The sequence below is a fragment of the Ailuropoda melanoleuca genome, chromosome 5, assembly GCF_002007445.2.
Source record: "Ailuropoda melanoleuca isolate Jingjing chromosome 5, ASM200744v2, whole genome shotgun sequence".
Taxonomy (NCBI): Eukaryota; Metazoa; Chordata; class Mammalia; order Carnivora; family Ursidae; genus Ailuropoda; species Ailuropoda melanoleuca.
Genome location: NC_048222.1, coordinates 61,996,384 through 62,009,562, shown reverse-complemented (window position 1 = coordinate 62,009,562; position 13,179 = coordinate 61,996,384). Strand labels below are relative to the sequence as shown.

General features: G+C 35.1%; 1 protein-coding gene across 2 annotated transcripts in view; it reads right to left on the bottom strand.

Annotated features, from left to right (window-relative positions):
* UBR1 (ubiquitin protein ligase E3 component n-recognin 1) overlaps nt 1-13,179 on the bottom strand; it is a 133,940-nt gene that overhangs the window by 33,922 nt on the left and 86,839 nt on the right. For both annotated transcript variants that reach the window (XM_002913189.4, XM_034661057.1), the window contains exons 30-35: nt 11,871-12,076; nt 10,387-10,480; nt 9,465-9,614; nt 5,835-5,932; nt 3,085-3,178; nt 1,878-2,026 (exon numbers count right to left, since the gene is read on the bottom strand). In XM_002913189.4, coding sequence (XP_002913235.1) covers nt 1,878-2,026; nt 3,085-3,178; nt 5,835-5,932; nt 9,465-9,614; nt 10,387-10,480; nt 11,871-12,076 — 791 coding nt within the window. The remainder of the gene's footprint in view (nt 1-1,877; nt 2,027-3,084; nt 3,179-5,834; nt 5,933-9,464; nt 9,615-10,386; nt 10,481-11,870; nt 12,077-13,179) is intronic.

The window sequence follows — 13,179 nt, the reverse complement described above, 5'->3', positions numbered from 1 at the left end:
CCTATATATGTCTCTCCACACCCACAGGGAATGAGGTAAGTTAGCTGCTTACGTACCAGGAATAAAGTACAGCACTATGACCCCTGGATGGAAAAAGCACTGTGAAAACAGTATTAACACAATAGCGGTCAAATAAAATCCAATTACTAGGTTACAGAACCACACAAAAAAATTCAGTCCTATTCTCCAGTGAACTTCTCATCACTTTTATGACAGAAACTGTGAACTTTTAAAATGTAACTGTCTAAATATAAACTCCTGATTCCTAATGCTTGTCTTGCCAAAGACTACTAGTAGAGTGTAAAATGCCTTCATCGAAAGTCTCAAGATACTTAATAGATCATGACTCTGAAAGAATGCTTTGTATTTCTTATCAATTTGTTAAGATTCTATTCTATTTAAATCTCACTCTTCCAGGGTGCCTGGATGGCTCAGCCGGTTAAGTGGCTCCCTGCTCAGCGGGGAGTCTGCTTCACCCTCTCCCTCTGCTTCTCCTCCCTACTTGTACACTCCCTCTCAAATAAATAAATAATCTTAAAAAAAATCTCATTCTTCCTATTTCTCATTTTATTTAATCATAGTAAATATAAACCTGTGTCTTATCTTTTACCCATGATTTAAGTCTGACAGGTTTGGATATAACTCTTAAAATCTGTTTAGGAGGCTGAAGCTGGTATGCAGGAAGGTTTTGTGAAGAAGTGGCTTCACGCTATGTAATTCCAATCATGAAATAGTGTCCTGCTACAAAAATATATGTAAATGAAGAAAAAGTGGTAGACTGGGACGCCTGGGTGGCTCAGTCAGTTAAGCATCCGCCTTTGGCTCAGGTCATGATCCCAGAGTCTTGGGACTGAGTCCCAAATCGGGCTCTCTGCTCAGCAGAGAGCCAGCTTCTCCCTCTGCCTGCTGCTCCCCCTGCTTGTGCTCTCTCTCTTTGACAAATAACTAAATAAAATCTAGAAAGAGAGAAAGAAAAAAGAAAGAAAGAAAGAAAGAAAAGGGAAAGAAAAGGAGGGAGGAAAGGAATGAAGGAAGGCAGGCAGGAAGGAAGGAAGGAAGGAAGGAAGGAAGGAAGGAAGGAAGGAAGGTAGACTCCATTAAAAACAACTCCCAAAAATCTATATTGGAAAGGGAAATTGAAACTGTCTTGGATAAAGAGGACATAAAAGAATTACAGTTCTTATTCTTTTTCAGATATGATCGTATCTCATGACTGTATTAAGAAATACACTAATTTTAAAATCTAAGCAATTCTTCACTACATTCTTTTCTGCTCCCCAGCTTTCCTGAGATATAACTGACACATAACACTGTGTAAATTTAAGGTGTACAACATGTTGATTTGATTGCTACACTTTTCTATAAGAAGTTTCAATACGGCAGGGATTTTGTCAGTAGGCTTCCCTTCTGACCTCTTAGTTCCTGCCTGCTAATCTGTCTCTCCTGACTACTTCAGTCTTCCTTTCCCTTTCCTGATAATGTTTTAGGTGACTTTAGTTTCCCATTCTTTTTCTCTCAAGGTGTAAAAGAAACAAAAATTACTGAACATTTCTGGCTTGATTCTTCTTCCTTTGCCTTTTTTTCTTGATTTTCTAGCATTATAAATCTGCCAGCTTTCAAATATAGCTTGCTTCGTGCTATACCTTTCAAATATTTTGAGCTTACTTTGCATATGGCCAATACTATAGTTCAAAAGGAATTGATAGAAAAATTCTCAGACTAAATGGCATCAGGCCACACTAATATAATGAAATCCTAATAGTCCTTCAACAATTCAAACTATTTTAAGTGATCAAGGAAAAAAAGGAAAAATTTTGGTCAATCAATGTTAATTCCATTTCTATGAACCCTCCAAAGCAGTCTCTCATAGGCTTTACCAATTGCCTGGATAGTGAAAGCACACGTGCTCCAGGTCATCATGGGGATTCGAGGATCCGTTTCATCAGGAGGTACTTTCAGTCCAATTCTATAAATTGTCGTAGCAAAGAGAATGACCATTTCCTTGATGCTATTAGAATATTTTATCCTAAAAATAAAATAAGAAAAACTTATATGGTAATTTAGTAAACGGGATTACTTACTGAGAAGTCCAATTAGGCATCGAAGTAACAATTTAACTCCTTTTGACAAAGTAAACTGCTCTTCGTCAAATTAGAGATTAGAGCCTCTGAAGATTTATTCATTAGGAAAAAAATGGCAAAAGCAGAACTCTATCTCTTATAGGTAGAAAAATAACTCTTACAAAATGATAATGGCCCATATAACTTTACTTCCTGTAAAAGATGCAGTAAATAATCACAGCAGAAAGGATCCAGGTCCAAATTAAGGATGGACTGGAGAGAAAGAATAAAATTCAAAGGAAACAGATCTGACCTAACAAGTTTTAGTCTCTGGAAAAGGGACTCAGTGTTAACAGGGGTGTGTGCGTGTGTATGTGTGTGTGAGAGAGAGAGACAGACAGACAGAGAGAATATACCTTGTAATTGGAGTGATACTCTCTGGTTTCCTGAACTTCCTTTTCTAACAAGTATTTTTAATAACAATGAAATATGTAATATAAACAAGGATCACAACTAAAAAAATGTACATAACATCTATTAAATAATAACACCTGATTTGGATACATTATATTTTTCAAAGTGTCTTCACGTTAAGTATTTTTCCAATAGCCTTATAATGTAAGAAAAGAGGCTACTATTTCAATTTTACCAACCTGAAAAATGAACTGGGGATTTGGGTGACAAGAGACTCTTCAAAAGTCAGATGGTAGGTTAGATATGACTTTAATCAAAGTCTCTTAAATGCTGCTCTTATTATAAGCAGGACTATAGAGAAATGGCATTTTTGTTGGTCAAAAATGGTTAATTATAGACACGGTTCACCCTAATACATAAAACCACTTAATTTTATTGTATAAATAAAACTTCAGGGAGAAAGAAACAAGATAAAAATGGGGTAAAGAAATAATTTTACAAATAAAGCAAGAAGGAAGGAAGGAAAGATGGGAGGACAGAAGGAAGAATTACTCTTCACTCTTATTTTCACAGCCATTTACAAACTTCTCTTAACTATTTAAATACTTACGAAGGCTGAATTCCAAAACTGAGGATAGAATGGAACTCAAAAGTGGAATCGCCCATTCCTTGATCAAATAAGACTGGAATTGTTGGGTTTTCTCCTTAGAAGTGAAAAGGAAAAAGAAAGAAAATCATGAGGGTTTAGTGTGACACACACTTTTCTAGCATTTTAAAATTATATATGACCATTTTAGAAAACTTAGAAAATGTTAATAAGCAATAAATGATCATTCAAAAATTCTCTACCCAAATAACATTTGGGTGATCTTCTTCTGTTCTCCATATGAATGTTACACATACAGATTTTTTTATAAAGACAAAATCTATAGTACTGTTCTGTATCTTATTTTTTTCACCAACAGATCATAAATGTCTTTCCACATCAGTAACTCCACCTTTATAGTTCCATTTTTAATGCATGCATAGTACTCTAGTCGTAAGGCAGCATACATTAGTGAATAAGAGCAGAGGCTCTGGAGCCAAGCTGCCTAGGTTTGCATCCCAGCTCTGCCACTATTACTAAGACCTCAGGTGAACACTAACCTCTTTTTGGCTCCATTTCCTCAAAAAATTAGGATTGTTGTTCCCCTATATGAAACTAGTTGTCTTTTTCTGATTGCTTTTGAGATTTTTTTCCCTTCATCTTTGGTTTTTAACAGTTTGGGTACGATCTATGGTTTTCTTTCAGTTTATCTTTGAAGTCCACTGAACTTAAATATGTAAGTTTATGTTTTTCACCAAATTTGGGAAGCTTTCAGCCACTATTTCTTCAAAAAAATTTTCTTTCTGTACCATCCTTTTTCTTTTGGGGACTTGCAGGACACAAATACTGGATTAAAAAAATTGGGTCCATATGTCTCTAAAGCTATGTTCTTTTTTTTTTCCCCCTCCATCACTTTTCTATTTTTCAGACTGGAAAATTTCCACTGATCTAATTTCAAGTTCACTAACTCTTATGCTTCCCATCTCCATTCTACCACTGAGCCCATCCAGCTAATTTTCATTTCATACAGTACTTTTTCAATTCTATTATCTCCATTTGGTTTTTTTTTTAATAGTTTCTACTTTTTTCTGCTGAGAACTTGTATTTTTCCAATCATTTCAAATGTGTTCACCTTTACCTTTTGTTTAATGACTATATAGGTGCTTCAATTTTTTTGTCAAAAAAGTTCAATGCTAAAACATCTCAGGATTGGCATTTGATTGTTTTTTTCCTTGAGAGTTGGATGCTAAGTAATTTTGGATTTTATCTTGGATATTTTGAGTATTATATTGTGAAGTTTTGGTTCTTGTTAAAATTCTCTGGAAAAATGTATCTTTCTTTTTGTTTTAGTAGGCAAACAACCCAGGTAGGTTCAGTAAGTTTTGTCTCACTGTGTAGGTTGGTTCCAATGTTAGTCTTACAGCCTTTGCTATGCTGTTTGGTCTGCCTGTGCATGTACTACTCAGGGGTTAGTCTGAGATTTAAGTGGTGGTTTACTGTAGCTTCATTCTCAACCCTGTTGCTGTTTCTTTGGGCCTGTTCTAAACATGTGCATCTTGGAGGCAAGCCCAAGATTCGTGCTGGTTCCAAAAACAGATTTCCCTTCTATAGCTCTCTCCTCTCTGGGATTTCCCCCATATTCTCTAGCTCCAAGGGGCCCTTTTTTTCCAGTTCCTCTGGCCAAAATGACATGTTTCTCTCAGTTTTAGTATCCTCTGTTGTCAAGTAGATTCAGGTGACTGGGATTACCTGTGGGGTGAAGCTATGAGTCAAAGACAGAAAAAACTCATGAGGATTCACCCTGCCTTCTTTGAAACACAGAGGTCCCTTTTTTCACAGTTCCTCTGGCCAGAGATACTGGTTTTCTCTTGGTATTTTATGTGTCTATATGGCCACCATGGCACTGTAGCTCCATGACTGGGGCTGACCTCAGGAGAGGGTCAGAAAATGAAAAAAAAAAAACAAAACCAAAAAACAAAACAACACAACAGGAATTCCTTTTACACTCTCCAGTTCTGAAGGGCTTCTTTACCTGATCCTCTGGCCAGAAAGAGGGGATCTCTCTTGAATTTTTTTGGTGTTTATGCCCATTACAAAGCTCTGTGACTCAGGCTATCCTGAGGTCAAAGCTGGGAAATAAAGGAGGAAAAAACCCAGGAAACTCACTGCCAAGCATTCTTCAAATTTTGACTTCCCTCCTCAATCTGCCTGACATTATTTTTTTTTTTTACTTCTCAGTCTTTCGATAGTCTTATCTCTCAACTGTAAGGAATATATAAATGAGGTAACAGTTTTAAAATTTTGTTTTTGTTATTAATAACAATATAGTAACAAAATTAGTAACAGTAACAGCTAATGCTTATATTATGTACCATGCACTGTTTCACTTTACAAAGATAACTCAATCCTTCAATTAGTGAGATAGGTACTATTATTATTCCCACCTTGCAAATAAGAAAGTTGAGGCACAGAGAGGTTAAATAACTTGTCCAAGATCACAGAGACAGTAAGCGATGGATCTAAGATTTAACTCCAAGCAGTGTGACTCCAGATTAACTACTGTCCATATTGCTTGCCAGTATGAAAATTATTTAATCAAGTAAAGTGATTTAAGCCAAACTTAGTCTTGGCTTTGAAAACCTTTACGTCCTGATACAGAGTCAACAAATCTGTATTGGCAAACCGTATTTTAGAGCAATAAGTACTTGAGAAAAAATTAAAGACTCTGACACTTAAATCTCACACAGCTAAATATAAAATAATTTTAAGCAAACCTTTGGCATGTTTCATATTATAACCTGATATTCTGGCCAGAACAGTCTGTATCCATTGTGCCAGGGTCAAAAGTTGAGCAAGAGCTTCTGCATTCTCACTGAAAAATGACATTTAAAAATTATTAAGCCATTGGCACAAAGTCAAACTGAAAAGATGAACTTGTAGAGTCTTTCTACTATGGATAAATGGCTGTTATAAAAAAAGTCAAATTCCTTCAGATTAACTTCCTAGGTCATAGAAACGTATATGACTAAAAATGTAGTTTTAGCATCATTTAGAATAGCCACAATATGGAAGCAACCTAAGTGTCCACTGATAGATGAATGGATAAAGAAGATGTGGTATATAGACACAACAGGATATTACTCAGCCATAAAAAAGGGTGAGATCTTGCCATTGGTGATAACATGGGCAGATTTAGAGGGTATTATGCTAAGTGAAGTAAGTCAGACAGAGAAAGACAAACACCATATGATTTCATTTATATGCGGAATCTAAGAAACAAAACAAATGGAACAAACAAAGCACAAAAAGACCCATAAATACGAAGACAAACTCATGGCTGCCAGAGGGGGTGGGGAATGGGCCAAAAGGGATGAAGAGGAGTGGGAAATACAGGCTTTTAGTTATGGAAAGAATAAGTCATGGGGATGAAGGTACAGCATAGGGAATATAGTCAATGGTATTGTAATAGTGCTGTATGGTGATAGATGGCAGCTACACTTGTGATGAGCACAGCATAATGTACAGACTTGTCAAATCACTATGCGGTACAACTGAAACTAAATTAATATTGTGTGTCAACTATATTTCAGTAAAATAAACAAATAAATAAAAGTAAAAATGTAGTTTGGGGAGGGGGGAGAATTTTAAAAGTACAAGGAATAAGATAGGCCCAACACCTAGAAGTAACAAATGTCATTAAATGGAATCACCATTCTAGTCGCTCAAATCAAAAACTATGTGTCATCACTGATTTCTCGGATTCTCACAGCCCACCCTCAAACCCAGCAGCTAGTCTTGCTGGTTTTGCCTTCTAAATATATACCAAATTGATCACTTCTTTCTACCTCCACTGTTACTACCCTAATCCAAGTTACATTATCCCTCACCTGAACTATTTCAATACATTAACTGTTCTTCCTGCTTCCATAACAGTGCTTCATTATTATCTATGTATTCATTGTATAACAGCCAGAAGGATCTTTTAAAATGTATCTGGTATCACTCTTCTGTTCAAAATACTCCGATGGTTTCCCACCACACATAAAATACTATGTATTTTTAAAATACATTCCACGCATACTGCCTTTATGCTGTGCCTCAAACATGCTGATGTATCCCTACTTCAGGGCATTTGCGCTTTATATTGCCTGTGCTTGGAATTCTCTTCTCCCAGAGAATAGCACTACTTGTCCTTCACTTCATTCAGGTCCCTATCCAAATGTCATTATCCCAAAGAAGAGCTCCCTGATGACTGTGTCCATAGTCTCACGTACCCGGTCTGTTTCTAGCCCTTTACCTTGCTGCTTTAGTTTTGTCATAGTATTTCTCAATACTCAACACTTTGTATTCACATGTTTATTGTTGGTCTCTCCTTTCTGTAATACAAATTCCATAAGGGCAGGAACCTGACCCAAACATTTATTAACAACCAAGGGAGACTAGAAACAATGTTACTAAAAGGGACTGCTGAAAGGACAGTCTTGAGTGAATTGAAAATATATAATGAACTATGCCAAAATTCACATATCTGGACATAAATTTGACCTAAGAATTTTTTCAGTTCTCAGAAAGTGTATTATGATTGGTTATGACCAATATTCTTTAAAAATATCAGTTTATTACTAGTTTTGATTAAGTTTTTTATACACTCTCAACTTTCACATCTTAGATTATACTCCTGTTGATTTGCCAAAAACAAAAGAGGCAAATATATTCAACTACATAGGTAGGTTCAAGGGCCTAATAGAAATGTTATGTATAATTATGTATTTCAGATCCTAAGTAACAAAGGTGTTACTACACACTAAAAGTGTCACAGGGTTCAAAAAGACCCAGTTGTAAGGATTGGTCTAACTTTAGAAAGGACTGCCCTGAAGCATCCTATTCTTTTTTTTTTTTTTTTTTGAAGATTTTATTTATTTATTGAGAGAGAGAGAGAGACAGCATCAACGGGAGGGAGGAGGGGGGAAGAGTAGAGGGAGAGGGAGAAGCAGACTCCCCACCGAGCAGGGAGCCTAACTAAGGGCTCGTTCCTAGGACCCTGAGATTAAGACCTGAGCCAAAGGCAGGCACTCAATGACTAAGCCACCCAGGCATCCCTGAAGCATCCTATTCGTAAAGACATCAAGGGAAGTAGGTGCTGAATATTCCTTTAGAGAATAATTTACATGTTTAATAATCCTTACTTGGAAACCACTGTGTAAAAAAGGCTTCTACAAGCTAACAAGAAGTTGGAAAAGTCACTTAATTTTATTATGATTTGTTTTATTTTTGTCTTCATGTGTATAGTTAGGTAAGGCTTTGGAGTCAGGTGTGGGTTCAAATTCTGGGTCTGTCTTGGGACAAGTAAAAACTACTCATAGTCTCCAATTCCTTATCTTTTAAATGGGAATAACAGTACCTGTCTTTATTAGGCTATTTGCGTATTAAAAAATAATAATGTAGCAAGTGCCTGGTAGAGTGCCTAGAACATATCAATTATTCAAAAAATAAAAGATAAATGCTTCTGATGCCACCTTCTTCCTAACACATGACACTTTATGTCCCTATATGCAGAGTAGAAGACAATTTCCAAATCAGGTTTTCTGATGACCTGGAATAGTAGAGATAGAACAACTTCTTATTGACCCTGATTGCCAAGCCTATCATCCCTAAACATTCTGTTGTGTAAACATGTTAAAAGTCTTTTTATCAACAAAATCATTTTCTTTAGCAAAACTTAGTCAAGTTATTACAAATTCATTGAGTTTTAAGAAAATAAAAATAATACTGTTATCATGTACAACAGTGACAACATAGAAATATACAATTGTTACAGTTATCATAACAAATGAATAAATTTGCTGTTAAATTACATTTACAGATGGTCAGCATAGAAACGTGTAAAAACTTAGTCTAAAAACTCAAAAGCTATCCAAAGATACATGATGAATCTAGTTTTTACTTTTCTAGCTAACATTTTGTCCATGTATCTACAGCTAGAAAACTGGACCTTCAGAAAAAACAGAATTAAAAATAATACTACAAAGACCTTTAGAGAAACCAAATTCTGAAGAGTAATTCTAATGGTGTCAAAGGACTATATGAAAGAAATGAAATCTTCTCAGCATCTTCTCTCCTTATGTGAATGCTTAAGCTAGAGATCCAAGTTTTCTATTGCTTTCGTGGCTGTTAGAAGATACACACAACACACAGATTTGAGTTAATGAACATTACACCTATTTTAGAGACCCGAAACTGGGGATTTTTATCGTATTTTAAAGGTAGAATACAAGTTACGAAAAGAAAAGGTATTACTTACTTTAAATAGCAAAAGAAACTAGCAATATAATCAAAACAGACACAAATGAAAGGATTAAAGACAGCTTTTAAAAAAATTAACCAAAACATGAATTAAAATATACCTGTTTATCCTTTGAGGTTGCAAAGGAATAATGGGGATCACAGTATTACACAGAGACTTGCAAAGAGGGCAAAGATATTCTCCACTCTCCAAATCAAAAAGGTCAACATGAATGCGCTGCTGAGAGCTCAGTTGTACAGCTTCAAAATACCTGCAAAATTCCAAGGCATATGTCCATTCAGAATGATTCATTTATCTTTGCTCTAATCCAAGTGACAAAAATTTGGAATTTTTGCCTCAGTAAAAGTCTTTAGAATCTACATGCCCCAATACCCAAGTTACAATTACAGAAGAAACAGGATACCCATTCTTTGGGGGCAAACTGGAAGACACGTCAGGGCACAAACAAATTTAAAATAATCCTACTGAGTCATAACATGGCTCCTAACCCAAAAGCATGGAAATACAATATAGACACTACTTCCCTAAGTTTCCGATGGCCAACTATAAGAGTAAAGGCCATTACAGGAAAATGATGTATTTTAATAATGCCAAAAGGGTGAACTCTATACAAAAGATTTCCTAGGAATTATATTTCTGAATTTTTCTCTTTTAGAGGTGTCCTATTTTATCTCAAAGGTACTTTTTACTCTATGTTTACAGGGAAATGAGATTTTTTAGGAAGAAAGATGACAGCTTCTTTTACACAAATACTGGTCAAGAGCAACCAACTAGTTTACTCCTTTGTACTTCCTGGAGAGGAAGTACTTATGGAGTAGTGAAAATTTAAAGTTGATAACTTTTTACACCCATTTCTAAAGGTGATAATGAGTATCACGCAAACAAAATTAGTAATTTAAACTGCTTCAATTATATACATAAAAAGGAAGAAAAGAAGACATGAGAAAACGTGCTTTTGTGGCCTTTAGTGAACTTCAATTATTCCTAGTTTTCTTTCAAAACATGTCAGAAGGAGAACTTACTTCTGCCAGCACACTGCATGCATTACATGACCACAGCTTCCTGTGTAAGTTCCATATGCCAAGTCTGGATCCATGAAAAGTGGGTCCACAGTTTCTGGTACAGGAAGACAAAAAGAGGAGGTATGTATTCATCTCCCCCACGGTCATAAAATGGAAAAAAAAAAAGAGAGATTATCAGGTCTAAATTTCTAACCATAAACTTCCTTAGGAATTTCCTACTAAACTGTCATAGTATCTTGGTAGCAGAAGATATATTCTTAATAGTAAATAAAAATTTTAGAGAAAAATAAAAAGCTCGACTTCCAAGTAGGATTTAAAATTAGTATAAATTAATGACAACCTGCATTTTTGATTTGCATTTTTATTCTGAACATTAGGTTTAAGTTGCTTTGTCTTAGTTGCTGAAGTGATCTTCTGTGATTCAAGCACAATTTGCTTTTGTAATTTTAAGAGTAATTTCAATTACTTTTTAAGGGATATTTAAGGCATTATAATCTACTGGATAAATCCAAAAGCAAAGATGAAGTGGTTCAAAATCTGGTTTCATTACATATAACTCATGGCCTTGGGCCTTGCCTCAGTTCCTTCATCTGTAAATGGATTCAATATTGGTACCGAACTCATAGAGTTGTTGTGAGGATTAAGCGAGTAAATACACAAAAAAGCACTTAATAAGTGCCTGGCATACAGTATGTAATCAATAAATGTTAGTCGTTTTTATCATTATTATTATTATTCCAAGGGTATGTTATAAAGCAGCTAACTCTGATGCAATGTAAAAACAACAACAACAACAACAAAAAACCTAATTAGTGTCCCTGCCAAGAAAGCTTGAACCTAATCTTGAGGCAACAGACAAATCCACAATGTAAGACACTGTACAGAACAATAGGTCTGCATTTTTCAAAGAAGTTATCATGAGAAAAAAGGCTAAGTGACTATTTTAGATTGAATTAGACTAAAATGGACATAATAAAAGCAATGCATGAAACATGTCTGGATCCTGAAAAAAGAAAAGTCTAGCTAAAAAAAAAAAATATTTTGAGGGCGACTGGGAAAATCAAAACATGGATTTTATATTAGGTGATGTTCCTGACTTATTCTTCATCTTTTTAAATGTTATAATGGTATGACAGATATAATAGATTATCCTTAGTTTTAGAAAATGCATGTGGAAATATTTAGGGTGAAAGTCATATGCCTGCATCCTACCTTCAAAAGGTTCAGCAAAGAGAAATGGAGATAGGGCAGAGAGAGACAGACTGAGCAATGTGGCCAAGTTAACAAAAATTACAATTAAAAAATAAAACAAAGGAGCCAATGTGGCATGTAAAGACCTAGAGTCCATTTTACACATGGATAAAATGTGATCTGACTGAATAAAGCTAAATACAGTCTCATTCCCAAACTTCTTTCAATACTTTTTCTAATTATAGAAGTACAAAAAGAAATGCTCAAAAGGATATTTATTAAACAATACATACCCCCTGAGAGTTCTATAGGTTTTCCCCTGTTCTGCGTTAAGGCGGTGGATTTCTGGACACAGGCCGATAATACCATGGCATTATTTTCTATTTTCACCTCTTGTTCTTCTTGGCAGAGGATGCATGTCAGCACCTCCTTTTCAGTAACAGTCGGACCCCGTTTAGGACCCAAAGCAATTCTAGAGTAGTCACTGACTGCTGGGGTGCTACCAAGAGAAACGACCAGAAATGAGGACACAAATTTTGGTCACTTGCCTTTATATTTTGGTAGATTTTAAGTAACTGCAGGGCAAGAACTTTAAGAACAAAAATAGTAAAATAAAAATGATAACTTAGCAATAGTAGCTTAAAATCTTTCCCCTTGATTTTTCTGACTCTTATCAGTTAATTTGCTTATTAGAAAATACATTTTGGGCTCCTAAGTGCAGAAAAGAAGATCACAAAGTAGACTGTATAATTATACCTAATTTATTGTACCAAGAAGCTGGCTTATTAGTTTTTTCTGATTATAAAAGTAATATGTGCTTACTAAGGAATTTTGGAACGTCTAGAAAAGTATAAAGAAGAAAATAAAAAGCATTATACACTCACAACACCCAGAGATAACCATTTGTATATTCCCGTCTAGTTCACTATTTATAACATTCTTTTTACATAATTAAGATCATATCATATTTACAGATTTTCATCCTGCTTTAGTCACATGAACCTTAGCTGTTTTCTCATGTCATTTAAATTTCTTCAGAAACATTGCTTTTAAACTGCTGCACAGTACTCTTACTGTATGCGCTGGTAATAGTTTTATCCATTCCCTCCTTTTAGGCATTTAAGTTTCTATTCTATTTTCGTAGGCATTAAAATAAAAAGTTACATCTTAATGATTAAGCAATTCTTAGTATGTACTCAATGTGTGTAATAATAATATAATAACAGCAAGTATTTATAAAGCACTAATTGCAATGTGAGGCACTGTTTCAAATACTTTATATTACGTTAACTCATTTAATCTTTCCAACAATCCTGAGATAGGTCCTAATATTACCTTCCATTGTTAAGATGATGAAACTGAGGCCTAGACACAGTAAGAAACTTACCTAATGACTCATTACTATGAAGTAGTACAGCCAGGATTTTACCCATGTGATCTGACTTAACAGGCCATGCTCTGAACTACTCTGCAATACTGCCTCTTTACCTGAGCAAGAAGCTCCCTGAAACGTCACAGATCATTCAACAAACTGGAAATAACTTAAATGTTGATCATCGATGTAAATGAAATTACATAATACAGAATATTATGCAGTTTTTA